At 45.6% G+C, this 16,333-nt stretch overlaps 1 protein-coding gene across 1 annotated transcript; it reads left to right on the top strand.

The window, feature by feature from the left end:
• The first annotated feature begins 761 nt into the window (after positions 1 to 761).
• On the top strand, positions 762 to 16,132 carry HERPUD1 (homocysteine inducible ER protein with ubiquitin like domain 1). Its single transcript, XM_075325828.1, has 8 exons — positions 762 to 963; positions 6,378 to 6,455; positions 6,551 to 6,607; positions 8,418 to 8,548; positions 8,648 to 8,749; positions 9,967 to 10,308; positions 14,510 to 14,615; positions 15,548 to 16,132. The coding sequence occupies exons 1-8, from the start codon at positions 829 to 831 to the stop codon at positions 15,692 to 15,694; spliced, it is 1,098 nt and encodes a 365-aa protein (XP_075181943.1). The 5' UTR covers positions 762 to 828; the 3' UTR covers positions 15,695 to 16,132.
• Positions 16,133 to 16,333: the final 201 nt, after the last annotated feature.

Here is a 16,333-nt window from a genome sequence, read left to right as displayed (position 1 = left end):
TCAATAGGGGTTGTTTCCCACAACATACAGATCTACTATTAATCATTTGGCTCCATATAACACAAGCCGCATTCAGAGATGTGGACTCCAGGCCTTCATCATGTCAGAGATGTTTTGGCAACAACAAATGGGACCTACACGGTCAGGCAAGTGGTTTTATTATTATGGTTCTCCTGTGGATATTAATTTTTACATCAATTAATAATATACTTGATAATATCTCCAGGTGTCAGATTGGCTGCAGCGCTGATGTCAACAATGCTGGAGCCAATCAGTGAGCTCAGCACCTTGTGATTGGCTGCAGCGCTGACGTGAGCGCTACAGACAATTCCAGACATCGGAGACTCAACGCTGATGGATGATGCATGTTTTGGGTCTTTATTCATATTTTTATCACAGTTAGCATTTCCAACATCTGGGTTTCTTTCCACATTCTTTGCCCAGAGCAGCCTCATGATTCCTATTATGTAACATAACTGCACTGCTCAGCTCCGCATTCCTCTCTGCTCTCCAGAGGTCCGAACTGTATGTAACCAAATCCAACATGGCCGCGCAACAGTCACTCACTCCAACAGCGCATGCGTAAAGAACGGTACCTCAGGAATGTTTGTTTCAGATTGCATCAGACATGCCCCGCCCACCATCAAATCTGTCCTCGCTGATTGGTCCACGTCTGGCCACGAGACCAACTCGCGACCAATCCCCGCCGGACACACACTGTTATGGTTACCAGAACGTGGCTATAAAAGTCACAGCGCACCCGCTCCGCGTTCACATAGCGCTAGTCTGTTCAGCTGAGCACGTAACGGATCAGTGAGTGTAAAAGACATGGCGGACGGAGAAGTCACATTGCTGATCCGTAGTCCCAGCCTAAAGCAAGAGGAGCGGGAGGTGACGGCTCCTCGTAGTTTTACCGTTCGGGATCTGAAGGCGCAGTTGAGACGGGAGCTGCCAGGACATCCGGTAAGACCAGAACTGCCCCTCCCCCAATCACGGGGGGAGGAGTCTTCTGATTGCATCAGTATTATCGCGATAGCGACCTAAGAGTCCAGAGTGGGGGGTGGGACTAGAAGTCCCAGCAAGTCTTGTGTACGCGAGGCCTGCTGCGGAGGACTCACCAGCTGTTGGGCTGCTCGGCCCTGACGCTTCTCTATTGCTTTCTGTTATCAGCCACTCTCTGTAGTTACAGCTGCTCACATAGAATAACAACCCCTCTAACCTGCCAGAAAAGCAGATGTGAGCGGAGGACGTGTTACTACTTTACCCCCGGATCTTCGTTTAACCGTTCATTGGCTGGGTGTTGGGTTTTTGGTCTGTGGGTGTTTACCATATATAAAAACATGATGAATTTTTGTTAGGTATATTTAGTTTTTTATGCCTTAGTTTTTCTATCAAATTGGACAAAAAAAATCCATATCTGGCATAAACATATTGTGTTTGTTTATTATGTTTGTTTTATTTAGTTGTTTTTGAACTAGTGGCTTCCACCATGATGTTCTAAAAGCGGCATGAAATGGCCACGCACTGATTATACATGGTGAAGGCTTTGTGAATTGAGAATATTATTCGAGGGAGTGGTTTCCTCTTTTAGAATAATTAATAAAGGATTTATTTTAATTCTTTTTTCTGCACCCAAAACTGCAGGCAAAAAAGAAGCATCGTGTGCACCAGGGCTGTGGAGTCGGAGTCGGAGCTCATTTTGGTGGAGTCGGAGCTCATTTTGGTGGAGTCGGTATAAAATGCACCGACTCCGACTCCTAAAATATATAATAAATTGGGGACAGGAGTGCAATGCAGAATGTGCTGAATATTTTACTAAATAATAACATTTAGTATATTGCTTATATTTAAGTGAAACCTTTATTGTAGTACAATGTGAACATCAGACATTTAATTGTTTTTATGATACAATAATCAAGATATTTGGATAGAACATAAAATATTTATTGGAATACAACTTTAGAACACAAAAAAACTAATAAATTGTAAATATGTAAAATATATATATATATATATATATATATATATATATATATATATATATATACTGTATATACACACAAGATATATATGTAATCTACTGTATATTACATAGTGTATTACATATTTACAATTTATTACAGTTTTTTGTGTTCTAAAGTTGTATCCAATAAATATATTTTATGTTCTATCCAAATATCTTGATTATTGTATCATAAAAATTATTAAATGTCTGATGTTCACATACACATATTCATGTACTACAATAAATTTTTCACCTAACTATAAGCAATATATGTAGGAGTTGGAGTCGGAGCAAGAGAATTTGAGGAGTCGGAGTCGAAGGTTTGGCTTACCGACTCCACAGCCCTGGTGTGCACAGCCTTTCTGAATTCTTAGGCTATGTGCGCACTAGGCCGTTTTACCCGCGGTTTTGCTGCGGAAATTTCTTGAGAAATGTTTGAAATCTTTCTGCAGACATTTCCCAGCAAAACCTATGGGGGAAAAAAAATATCTGTGCGCACGCTGCATTTTTTTCTCAAGAAAATTCTTAGTGAAGATTTTCTTGAGAAAATTTCTTGAGAAAATGTGCATGTTGCTTCTTTTCCGCAGGTACCTGCGGAATACTCCCGGTATTTCACTCCATTCACTGTAATGTAATCGCGAAATACCGGGGGTATACCGCAGGTAGCAAATGATGTGTGGTATAGCCGCGATTTACCTGCGGTAATGTACATCGCTGCCTGCGGTTTTGCAGGAAGTGATGTCATTATGACAGAAGAGGAAGCGGAGCAGAGTAAACACAGACGTCACACTCCCTGGACGCCGCCCAGAAGCACTTCCGTGTGACCTCCAGGTGCCCGTGCAGTCTGTGTCCCGCTCTGGCCCCGCCGCTGCCTGCCCTGCAGTGTGTCAGTGTCTGCCCGCAGTGTCAGCAGCTTGTCACCCTGCAGTGCGTGCAGCCGCGGGGATACCAAGCGCTACTGTCAAGAGGTTAGATGAGATCATTACCTGCTGTGATGATCTCCTGCAGTCCTGCCATCAGCGCTGTCACTGACTTCTATGCCCGCCGCGTTGTCAGCAGTATCGCGAGAGCCCGTGACGTCACCGCTAGTGACAGCGGTGACGCCAGGAGGCAGGAGATAGTCACCGCAAGTAATGATCTCCTGCCTCCTGGCGTCACCGCTGTCATCACTAACCCCAGGGCTTGATGCCAGGTGACATTACACATCTGGCATCAACCCCATATATTACCCCGTTTGCCACCGCACCAGGGCAATGGGATGAGTTGGGGCGAAGCGCCAGGATTGGCATGTCTAATGGATGCGCCACTTCTGGGGCGGCTGTGGCCTGCTATTTTTAGGCTGGGGAGTGTCCAATAACAGTGGACCTCCCTAGCCTGAGAATATCAGACCCCAGCTGTCTGCTTTACCTTGGCTGGTGATCCAATATGGGGGACCCCACGTTTTTTGTTTTTAAATTATTTATTTAATGTAACATAACAGCGTGGGGTGCACTCTGTTTTGGATTACCAGTCAAGGTGAAGCTGCTAGCTGTGGTCTGCAGGCTGCAGCCGTCTGCTTTACCCTAGCTGGCTACAAAAGATGGGAGGACCTCACGTCATTTTTTTTTTTTTTTTTTTTTTTAATTATTTTTTTGGCTAAATACAAGGCTAGGCACCCTTTAGTGCCACATGAAAGTCACTAAAGGGTGCCAGCTTAGAATATGCAGGGAGCTGCGACATTATATAGGTCTTTCTCATCTATCTATCCATCTTTCCATCTATCCATTATCTGTCTATCGATTATCTATCTATTATCTATATTATTTATTGCAGTTCAGCATGGAAAAACCGTGGCAAAATCACAGCAAAAACGCATGTATTTTTCCAGCGGTTTTGGTGTGTTTTTTTACCCGCAGGTGCGGTAATCTTCAACTCCCAGAAGTTTCTCAGGAAATTTTCTTGCGAAAAATCACTCTTCTAGTGCGCACATAGCCTTATAAACTTTGCTGGGGAAGGACTGCATGAAGTTTAGGGCAAAAACTGCAACAAAAAAACGCATCAAAAACTGTATTGTGCACACAGGGCCGAAGTGTGTGTGTGTGTGTGTGTGTGTGTGTGTGTGTGTAATTTATATATAATATATATTAAAAAATATATATTACATTAAAATATATGATATTTTGTAAGGTGTTGATTTATAACCTTACAAATAGAATATGTATACATAACCTTACAAATAAAAATATTGAATATATTTTTATTTGTAAGGTTGTGAATATATTTTAGTAATAAAATTGTATATTTTTGGTTTCCTTAGACCAGTATTGCAGTGTATTATGCAGTTGACATGTAGTACATGATAGACCCAGGGTCTGGGGCTTCGGTAGGCCCCTGGCTGCCATGTTAACAGATTAGCACTATGTGGGATATTTTTAAGTGGCGCTATTCAGGGCGTTAAACTGTTGCAGTTGGCGCTGGCTCTGGTGGCATCGGGGGCCGGCTGTGTAACACATGGAAGCCCCTTTAGTTTCCAGTTAGTAGTGCTGGTGAATGGTGGAGAGATTTAAACAATTGCCCCTGATATTGGGATCGCTATAGGGCGTTATATGGCTGCCAGAAGGCACTAGACTCCCTTCTAGGAAAATCTCAAGAATCCCCAAATCTGCTGCACCTATAGATGACAGAGCTTTGGTCGCTTCGGACCTATGGGTTATCTACAATTTCTAAACTGTGATTATTAACAATATTTCACCTGCTTGAGAGCGGACATTAGCACCCCCGGTCATATGAGCGCTGCAGTCAATCGTTGGCCGCTGTGGTCACATGCTGCACTGCTGACATCTGATTGGCAGTGAGAGCCATGATGCCAGGAGTTGTCACATGACCATTGTAGCCTCTGATTGCTGACATGTGGCCGGCACCTTTGGGAAATAAATGCCCAGATGTTTGTCATCTGCTGAAGAGGAATGTGTGGACTTATTGGTCCCCATTGAGTAGTAAAATGTAGCCTCCTCCATATTAATATTTGGCTCCGAGCCCCTCTGAGTAGGGAATCTGCAGCTTAGCTAGAGCTACAGGAGGGTCTTAAAGGGGTTCTACCAAATTTGTCAGTTATACCCTATTCTGCTCTGGGGGTGATCTGACTGCTGGGACCCCCACGAATCCTGAGAACAGGATGAATGGAGCTCACTGCTGCTCCATCTATTCTTATGGGACTCCCAAAATAAAGCTGAGCTCTTTCCTCATCCATCTCCAGAGTTCCTATAGAGAATAAATGGAGTAATAGTATATGTTTGACCAACACTGTGTTTACACAGGCCTGTTTCTCCTGATCAGTGGGGTCCCATCCGTTAGACCCCCCCCCCCCCCATGATCGGGATATTATTCCCTATCCAATGTATAGGGCACAACTTTCAAACTTGGTACAAGCCCTTTTTAAGCATTGAATGGGGAGTCTCCGCACATTGCAGGGTGCTTGCTATATGGGGATTAGACGTTGCGACTGCTAATATGTAAAGAATGAGGAAGTGACCCAACATAAAAATGACTAATTTAACCCATCGAGCCTTTTCTAGCACTGACTTGATCATATAGTGGCAGCATACAGCCTCAGATTTCATCAGCCAGGCTTTGGCTGTCTAATAACCCCCACAATCAGTAGTGTGTCCGTGTCAATTTCATTAGCCGCAACCAGATATAAACAGGTTAGGCTGCTTTCACACCTCCGGTTTTTGCTATGCGGCACAATCCGGCACTTTGCAGGAAAAGCGCAACCGTTTTTTTTTGTTTGTTTTTTGCTGCCGGTTGTTTTTCCTGCATAGACTTTAATTAGTGCCGCATTGTGCTGCATGGCCTTGCGTTCCGTCCGTTTTTTGCCACATGCGGCAGATTTAGCCGATGCGGCGGCCGGATGAAACGTTGCCTGGCACTTTTTTTGTGCGGCAAAAAAAACCGTGCCGCATCTAGCCGATGCGGCGCTTTTCCCAATGCATCCCTATGGATGCCGGATGCGGCAAAAACCGCATCCGGCCGCCGCATGCGGTTTTTGCCACTGCGCATGCTCAGTAGCATGCCGTAAGCGGCAAAAACCGGACGGGCCGCATGTAAAAATCTTGTGCAAAGGATGCAGTGTTTTCACCGCATCCATTGCATAGGTTTCACAGCCAGATTGAGCCGCAGAGCTCAAACCCGGATGTGTGAAAGCAGCCTTAGAGAGATGGTGTTAATGTAATGTTAGCCCCATATGGGTGATTAGTAGTCGTGGGGTCCCAGGGCTTGGTCCCCCGCCTGTCAGCCATTTTCGGCATACATTGCTGTCTGCAGATCGCCTGTGTTGTACGTTACTACTTAGCTGGTACAATCCTAACCTCTGCTCTCCCTTTTCTATCTGCAGATGGAGCAGGAACAGAGGCTGATCTATTCGGGAAAGCTGCTCCCCGACCATCTGAAACTTGATGAAGTCCTGTCCAAGGTGAGTATCTGCTGCCCGGGCACTGATCTTGGCGCACGTTGCATTTATTTGTGTTGTCTTTGGCCACTATAATATATTTTGTTTTTGCCTTGCAGGAAGCTCGGCATGTATTGCACCTTGTTTGCTCCATTAGAAGTGCTGGGCAAAATCAGGTACTGTGATTTTTATTTTTTAATTTTTTTTTTTTCCCCCTCATTTTATACTCTGTAAAGCTTAATGACCTGAAACATCAAGGGTATTAATATTGCAGTCCCAGGCACCTTTATTAGGCACCCAGCTGCCCTGACGGCCCGTTGGGTTTTTGTAATAGCAGTTCTCTGGGGATGGGGTGACAGGAGCCATAATCAGCTGAACTTTACGGTAAGGGGAGCACCACATCCTATGGGTCCATGTAATCGTAGTGCCCTAGGGATGGGGTGACGGGCCATAGTCAGCTGACCCTTTATGGAGAGGGAGGACCGCGTTCTATGGGTCCATGTAATCGTAGTGCCCTAGGAATGGGGTGACGGGCCATAGTCAGCCAACACTTTATGGAGAAGGAAGGACTGCGTTCTATGGGTCCATGTAATCTTAGGACCCTGGGGATGTGGGTGACAGGAGGCATAGCTGAATTTTATGGAGAGGGGAGCACCACATCCTATGGGTCCATGTAATCATAGTGCTCTGTAGATGGAGGTTACAGGAGCCATAGTCAGCCAACACTTTATGGAGAAGGAAGGACTGCGTTCTATGGGTCCATGTAATCGTAGTGCCCAAGGGATGGGGTGACAGGAGGCATAGCTGAATTTTATAGAGGGGAGCATCGTATCCTATGGGTCCATGTAATCGTAGTGCCCAAGGGATGGGGTGACAGGAGGCATAGCTGAATTTTATAGAGGGGAGCATCGTATCCTATGGGTCCAGGTAATCGTAGTGCCCTAGGGATGGGGTGACAGGAGGCATAGCTGAATTTTATGGAGAGGGGAGCATCGTATCCTATGGGTCCATGTAATCTTAGTGCCCTAGGGATGGGGTGACAGGAGGCGTAGCTGAATTTTATAGAGGGGAGCATCGTATCCTATGGGTCCAGGTAATCGTAGTGCCCTAGGGATGGGGTGACAGGAGGCATAGCTGATTTTTATAGAGGGGAGCATATCGTATCCTATGGGTCCATGTAATCGTAGTGCCCTAGGGATGGGGTGACAGGAGCCATAGTCAGCCGACACTTTACGGAGAACGGAGGACTGCATTATATGGGTCCATGTAATTGTAGGACCCTGTGGATGTAGGTGACAGGAGCCATAGCTCAATTTTATGGAGAGGGGAGCACCGCATCCTATGGGTCCATGTAATCATAGCTCCTTGGGGATGCGGGTGACACTTTATGGAGAAGTGAGCACCATGTTCAATGGGTCCAGCCTGGAGATGGGGGGGGGGGGGTTACAGGAGCCATAGTCAGCTGACTCTTTATGGAGAAGGGAGGACTGTGTTCTAAGGGTCCATGTAATCATAGTACCCTGGGGGTCGGGGTGACAGGAGCCATAGTCAGCTGAACTTTACGGAGAGGGGAGGACCTCTTCTAGCAAGTGTTTTCTTACTTCAGTGCAGGATGCACGGCTACTCAGCTCAGTCTTGTATAATATCCTCCATCCTGCTGCAGAACCTGGTATATAGACAGGTCTGTGTGTTCTGTGTATAGAAGACATCATGGCCGCTCTGTAGCCCTGGAAAAACGGAAGGATACAAATCCCATCATAGCCAGTGATGATTATTCCTTATGTATAAAGATTATTTTTAAACTGCTGCTCTTAAAGGGGTTTTCCAGTCTAAAATGACAAGTCTGCAGTCACACAGTGAATTTAGTGCTGTAGGGCTTAATGGGCTAGAGATTGTTGCCTACAACCAAAGGGTTGCTCTAGTTCTTTGTGAAATCCCCTAATGTCACTGGGATTTATATTTCTAATTTAGCATAATTGTTTTCAGACTCAAGACAACACACCGCAGCCTACAGCTGGCACACCGGGCGCACCCAGCCACCCCGCTGCTCCGGCCGATGGCATCAGACAGAGGAATGTCCCTCAGCGTGCTCCTGCGGCACATATGGGCACACCCAGGTACTTATGTCACACTCTGGTGACGCAGGCCATGACTTATTCCAGCTCAACACATTACTGCTGTTTTATTAGAGATTAACACTGCCTTTTCTTTTAAAGGTCTGAAGAAATGAATCCTTCTTTCTCCCCGTACTCTGTCCTCACCCCACAGCAGATCATGTGGCTGCAGCAAATATACGCCAGACAGTACTACATGCAATTGTAAGTGTCTGTATAGTGGAGGTGCCATCCAAGCTTAGATTGGGTACCTGACTGCCACGGTATTAGTGGACCAAATGAAACACAAAATGTGTCCACCTGTCCTCTACAAAAGTAAATAAACAGTAAAAATGCATAGCATAGGACCTCAGCCAGTCAGAAAATTACCAGAAATTGCGATTATATCAGCGAAAATTGCGCAGCTATTCAATCTACGATGGTATTGAATGGGGCTCCGTTGTGTATCTTTTTCCACCAATATTCAGCCAAGTGACCGGTCAATAAATTCAGCGATGTACCTTAAATTTTTCGCAATATTTTGGTTTTAATGTGACCCCAGTGGCGCTCGATCCTTTCCATGTTTTTTGTCCGTGATGGGGACTTTGAAATTTTGTTGCTGATTCACCGTTTCGTGCATGTGATTGAAACCTTGCCATGTGGAAATGTTCCGATAATCGGCCCATTCATCTGATCTGATCAATGTGCCGGGTGCTATATGGCGTTGAATTATCAGTCGCAACGTTTGTTCGTTCCGACGAAGCACGTGGAACATGCGTAAGTCTTGTTTCCCATACATTTTTTTGAGGTGGTTTTTTTTTTTTTTTACCACACCATTCCAAAAATCCACAGACCAACGACCTATTTACCATAGTTTAGTCATGCTGGCGGCACGCAATGTCCCTGCAGAAGACGTCCCCTGTTGTATTTTCTACGACCACGTATCAAACTTTCGTCAGAAATATATTGACTGAGGTAATTTTCCGACTGACTGAGGTGCTATACATTTTTACTGGTTATTTACTTTGTTTGTTTGACAGAAATACATCGACTTTGAGGTAATTTCTGGTACTTTGACAGAAATACATCGACTTTGAGGTAATTTCTGGTACTTTGACAGAAATACATCGACTGTCTGAGGTCATTTTTGGTACTTTGGCTGAGGTCCTATGCATTTCTGTCAAACAAAGTACCAGAAATTACCTCAGTCAATGTATTTTTACTGTTTATTTACTTTGTTTCATTTTATAGAGGTGGACACCATTTTGTAGAGGTGGACACATGCTACACTAATACCGACTGCCATGTGGTAGTTTCCTTATTATCGCCTGGGCTAATTACTACCTGTTAGAATTTTGCTGGGAGGTGAGCTTAATTGTTTTTAGTTGACTTTTGTCAGATAATTAGGGTTTCTTTTGTAACTTTTTGCCTTTGCCCTATAGCTATGCTGCTGCCGCCGCCACCGCCTCCAGTCCTCCATCGCAGAGAAGACAGGAGCTACCAGTTGTTCCCCCTGCGGCTCCGGACCCTTTGCCTCATCCTTTCCCTGCTGCCAACCAGGCTCCCAATCCAGAAGCACCCGCTCCAGTCAATCCAGTAGCTAATCCCAACCTGCGTATGAATGCTCAAGGAGGCCTGGTGGAGGAAGAAGATGACATTAACAGAGACTGGTTGGACTGGGTGTACACAGCCGCGCGTTTCTCGATCTTCCTCAGTATCCTCTACTTCTACTCCAGCCTGAGCAGATTCATGATGGTCTTGGGTGCCATGATCCTGATGTATCTGTAAGTACCTTATGTGGAAACCATCTAGAAAGCTTTGACTCTCTAAAATGTTTGATAGTTGTTGTTCCCAACTGCTATGTGCAGAAACACCACTAATTCATCATCCTCTTGTCACATGGATGACCTGTCCCGTAGAGACACTCTGGTAGAGGAGACCACAAATGAGCTACCAGCTATGGAAAACCATTGGAGAATGAAGGCGTTTCTAAGGATCTTAATGGGCAAAAGGCAATAACCTGGTGTCCATCATTGTTGCTCAGTGCTCTGCAAAGGGACGTAGCCTCTTCATTCAAAGTAGTCCATGGGTCCGCGTACCCGGTTGGCACAAAACTAAATCACTAAAGGCTTGGGCTCTTAAGGCTATGTGCCCACGCTGCGGATTTACCGCGGATTTGCCGCGGATTTACCGCAGATTTTCCGAAAATCTGCAGCAGCGGCACTTCCAAGCCATTTCAATGGCATTTTGGAAATGCTGTGTCCATGCTGCGGATTTTTCCGCGGCGGATTTGCCGCGGATTTTGATCCGGAAAAATCTGCAGCATGTCAATTATTGTTGCGGATTTTGGGTATAGAATGGGGAAAAAAAAAAATCCGCGGCACAAATAAGGTGCGGATTTTCCGCGAAAGTCGCGGATTTTCATGCAGAAAAATCCGCAGGTACATTCTACCGTGGACACATAGCCTAACTCTTCAGCATCCAAGAACTTTTGGAGAATTATTGGACCAATATGTTTAGGCTGAACAGATTGTGAGCCCAGTATCTAGGTCTGACCTCTGGCTTAAGAGGCACAGATGCTTCCAAAATAGTGGGAGCTGATATAACTGCAAAACAGGATCAACTCTTTAACCCCTTCAGCCCCTGGGCGCTTTCAGTTTTTCCAATTTATTTATTTCTTTGTCGCTCCTAATTGGGAGACCCAGACAATTGGGTGTATAGCTACTGCCTCCGGAGGCCACACAAAGTACTACACTTAAAAGTGTAAGGCCCCTCCCCTTCTGGCTATACACCCCCCCCGTGGGATCACGGGCTCCCCAGTTTTATGCTTTGTGCGAAGGAGGCCAGACATCCACGCAGTCGGCAAGCCTTCCAGGAAGTCCGGCGGATTCTGACGTGGGTGGAAGACACGGCATCCACCATATCCGCAGTTCACATCCCAGGCGTAGAAAACTGGGAAGCAGACTTTCTCAGTCGCCAGGGCATGGACGCAGGGGAATGGTCTCTTCACCCGGACGTGTTTCAGGAGATCTGTCGCCGCTGGGGGATGCCGGACGTCGACCTGATGGCGTCACGGCACAACAACAAGGTCCCGGTTTTCATGGCACGGTCTCACGATCACCGAGCTTTGGCGGCAGACGCCTTAGTTCAAGATTGGTCGCAGTTCCGGCTACCGTATGTGTTCCCACCTCTGGCATTGTTGCCCAGAGTGCTCCGCAAAATCAGGTCCGACTGCCGCCGCGCCATTCTCGTCGCTCCAGACTGGCCAAGGAGGTCGTGGTACCCGGATCTGTGGCACCTCACGGTAGGCCATCCGTGGGCACTACCAGACCGTCCAGACTTGCTGTCTCAAGGGCCGTTTTTCCATCTGAATTCTGCGGCCCTGAACCTGACTGTGTGGCCATTGAGTCCTGGATCCTAGCGGCCTCAGGTTTATCTCATGAAGTGGTTGCCACCATGAGACAGGCTAGGAAACCATCCTCCGCCAAGATCTACCACAGGACGTGGAGGATATTCCTATCTTGGTGCTCTGCTCAGGGAGTTTCTCCCTGGCCTTTTGCATTGCCTACTTTTCTTTCCTTCCTGCAGTCTGGGTTGGAAAAAGGTTTGTCGCTTGGCTCCCTTAAGGGTCAGGTCTCCGCGCTATCCGTATTTTTTCAGAAACGCCTGGCGCGACTTCCTCAGGTACGCACGTTCCTGCAAGGGGTTTGTCATATCGTCCCCCCTTACAAGCGGCCGTTGGAGCCCTGGGACCTGAACAAGGTTCTAATTGCTCTCCAGAAGCCGCCTTTCGAGCCTATGAAGGAGGTTTCCCTTTCTCGTCTTTCACAGAAAGTGGCCTTTCTAGTGGCGGTCACGTCTCTTCGGAGAGTGTCCGAGCTGGCGGCGTTATCATGCAGATCTCCATTCCTGGTGTTTCACCAGGACAAGGTAGTTCTGCGTCCAATTCCAGAAACCAGAGCCGTGGGTGCGTCCTGGGCATTACGGCACCAGGCTACGGCTCAGCAGGTGTGCCAGGCGGCTACCTGGTCGAGTCTGCACACTTTTACCAAGCATTATCAGGTGCATACCTACGCTTCGGCGGATGCCGGCCTAGGTAGACAAGTCCTTCAGGCGGCGGTGGCTCACCTGTAGGAAAGGGCTGTTTGACGGCCCTATCACGAGGTATTCTTTTACCCACCCAGGGACTGCTTTTGGACGTCCCAATTGTCTGGGTCTCCCAATTAGGAGCGACAAAGAAGAAGGGAATTTTGTTTACTTACCGTAAATTCCTTTTCTTCTAGCTCCAATTGGGAGACCCAGCACCCGCCCTGTTTTCTTAGGAAGTTTGTTTTTTTTCGGGTGCACATGTTGTTCATGTTGAACAGTTCAGTTCTCAGAGGTTGTTTCTCGGGTTGAATTTGTCTTTAAAACAGTTATTGGCTTTCCTCCTTCTTGCTTTTGCACTAAAACTGAGGAGCCCGTGATCCCACGGGGGGGTGTATAGCCAGAAGGGGAGGGGCCTTACACTTTTAAGTGTAGTACTTTGTGTGGCCTCCGGAGGCAGTAGCTATACACCCAATTGTCTGGGTCTCCCAATTGGAGCTAGAAGAAAAGGAATTTACGGTAAGTAAACAAAATTCCCTTCTTTATTGATTTACTTTTTTTTTTTTTTTGCTCCCGTAACTTTTATTTTTCCGTCAATCTTGCCATGTGAGGGCTTGTTTTTTGCGGGACAAGTTGTACTTTTAATTGAAACCATAAGTTTTACCATATAGTGTACTGGAAAACAGCAAAAAAATTCCAAGTGTGGAAAAACTGCAAAAAAGTGATCGCACAATAGTTTTTGGGATATTTTATTCAGTGTTCACTATATGGTAAAACTGTGTGGGTGTGACGCCTGAGGTCAGTGCAAGTTTGTAGACACCAAACATGTATAGGTTTACTTGTGTCTAAGGGTGTTAAAAAAAATTCCCAAGCTTGTCCAATAAAAGTGGCGTTCGTTTTGCACCATTTTCTGAAACCCGTAGCGTTATCATTTTTTGGGATCTATGCCTCAGTGATTGCTTATTTTTATTGCGTCTCGAGTTGACATTTTTAATGGTACCATTTTTGCGCAGATGCTACGGTTTGATCGCCTGTTATTGCATTTTGCGTAAAACTTGCGGTGACCAAAAAATGTAATTTTGGAGTTTTTAATTTTTTTTGCTGCTACGCCATTTACCAATCAGATTAATTGATTTTATATTTTGATCGGGCATTTCTGAACGCGGTGATACCAAATATCTGTAATTTTTTTTAACCCTTTAATTTTCAATGGGCTGAAAGGGGGGTGATTTGAACTTTTAGGTTTTTTATTTTTAAAACTTTTTTTTATTTTTTTTTTTTTTATTTTACTAGTCCCCCTAGGGGGGCTATATGGCTCAACAATGAGATCACTCTGCCCTATCTGCTGATCACAGCTACACAGCTGTAAACAGCCGATATGATCACTTTCTGCTTCACTCGCCTCCGGGCCAAGTGAAACCGAAAGTGAGCATGATAGCTACAGGCATCATCACATGACCCTGTGCTACCATGGCAACCACCGAAATGTAAGGGGTTAAATGTTGCGGGTGGAATGCGATTCCATTCGTAACATGCAGGCACTGTTGAAAACAGCTGATATGTGCACGGATCACCGTGACCTGCCCACGGCAGGGGGCGATGATTAACCTCACCCAATCCATGACGGATATATCAGTCATGGGTTGTGAAGGGGTTAATAATGCCTATGGGCTAAGAAAGGGAGATCAGATAATCCCCCGGAGGTGTAATGCGGAGATGTCCCTGGCCATAGTGTATTAGAATCAATTAACTGTTGTGCAGAGAAGAATTCACAAACTTCTGTCGGCCACATTATTTTATACAGCAATGCTTGATCAATGCAAAACTGAGGCTCCAGAGTTTATTAAATCTGATTTTACAGAGCTCAGATTAAAGCTGATTTCCTACTTTTATTTTTAGGCACACAGCAGGATTGTTTCCCTTCAGACAAAGACCCCCACAAGAAGCTGCAGCCCCCGTCCAACAACCTGTCCCAAACCACCAGGATCCAAATAACAATTTGCAGGTAAGCTCCTTAGGTGTACGGTTATCTAGTGGCTTTTATGTTTTTACTAGAATCTTTTAAAGCGCACAAATCACCAGGATTTTCCTATATAACATAGTTCCAGTATAGCACTGGCTTTACTAGGCTGATTCTATATAGAAACACCTTTAGTTGTCAGCTAGGATGTATAGGTGTGGAAACACAAGCAAGTAAAGTTTGTAAAATGAGCAGCTTTCTGAATGACAGCTAGCTGGGGTGGGTATTCATAGTGAATCCCGCACACCTCTGTCCGTCCATCCTTCCCTTGTTGTTTACGCTAGTTCAATTATAGAATCGTTTTACTAACTGACTAGAAGGAGCTGTGCTGATGTCATACCCAAGTGACCAGAAGGGGCGGGGCCTCAGTTAACATAGCTGATACAAGGAAGCAACATTTTTCTGGTGGCTGAGGCCCCGCCCCTTCTGGTCACATGAGTATGACATCAGCACAGGTCCTTCTAGTCAGTTAGTAAAACTATTCAACAATAGAATTAGCATAAGGGGAGGATGGATAGGATCCACTTTTTTGCTTGCATAATTTTATTTTTTATTCTTCTACACCAGTTAGTGTTCGTTTTAGTCGTCCCTACTGTAAAAGGGGTCATCCAACCTTTAAAAAAAAAAAAAAAAAAAAAGACCACAAAACAGCCATTGCAAAATAAGAACAAAAATCTATACTTTTCTCTCCTCTGATCTGGTGCAAAAACTTTGGTTGCTCCCCGATCTGTTCACAAACTGACCAAAGCTGTCACTTGCTGTGGTGCCACTAGTACAGCACGAGTCCACGACCTGGCTGCAGCAGTCATGGGACTACTGTAAATTATTTCGTGCTACCCTGTTCAGTTGTGATTAACCGCTTCACGTGTTGATGTATTACATGGGCAGACGATTACCATCGCTTTCTGTCTCCGCAGGAAAACGATCCAACTGATGAAGACGTGGTCCATGAACCTGTGGCTGCTCCGCTTCCACCAAATTCCTTTGTATTCACTGCCTGGGTGTTTTTCAAAACCTTTTTTGCCTCTTTGATTCCTGAAGGCCCTGCAGCCGCGGTCCAGTGATGTCGGAATAATGCGGGACGTTTGGACTTCGAGTCTTCCATCCTGTACGTGGCCGCCTGTCGGCCCGATTAAGGAACTGATGCTTTGTAGTGTTCCGGGGAAGACGATCCGAGATGGGATTTCCTACTTACTGATTTATACCGGTCCAAAGAGGTGTATGCAGTTACAAATCTGAGCAGACCCCCTCCCCCTCTGCTCAGGTCATTTGATTCCTTGTGGAATGTCTGGATAATTTACACTAATTGTAGTGTTAAGGTTTACATACGTAACCTGTCTAGCATACCGGCCTGTCTAGCTATGAGCTCGGCCTGCTGCGGAGCGGACGTTGCCGAGATCGGTATGCTACTTGGCATTTCAAAATCTATCTTTGTGCTCCTATTTAATGCACAAGCCTGCACTTTAGAGAATACTTTCAATAAATTGAAATGCTTTGTATGATGTTCAGTTTGTCTATTTCATTGACATGGATGTAGGTCCTCTTATGGCTACAATGCGTCTACATGTCGCCTCCTTACAGCTCCATATTATACAGATCTACATTAATGGGAACCTATCATCAGATTTGTATAGATGGCAGAAAGCTGACACTGTCATAGCAGCCATGTATGTTTTACTCTGATACACTGCAGCAATTCAGAG

This window comes from Anomaloglossus baeobatrachus, chromosome 10 (assembly GCF_048569485.1).
Source record: "Anomaloglossus baeobatrachus isolate aAnoBae1 chromosome 10, aAnoBae1.hap1, whole genome shotgun sequence".
Taxonomy (NCBI): Eukaryota; Metazoa; Chordata; class Amphibia; order Anura; family Aromobatidae; genus Anomaloglossus; species Anomaloglossus baeobatrachus.
Note: the sequence above shows the minus strand (reverse complement) of the source record. Positions and strands in the feature narration are given on the sequence as shown.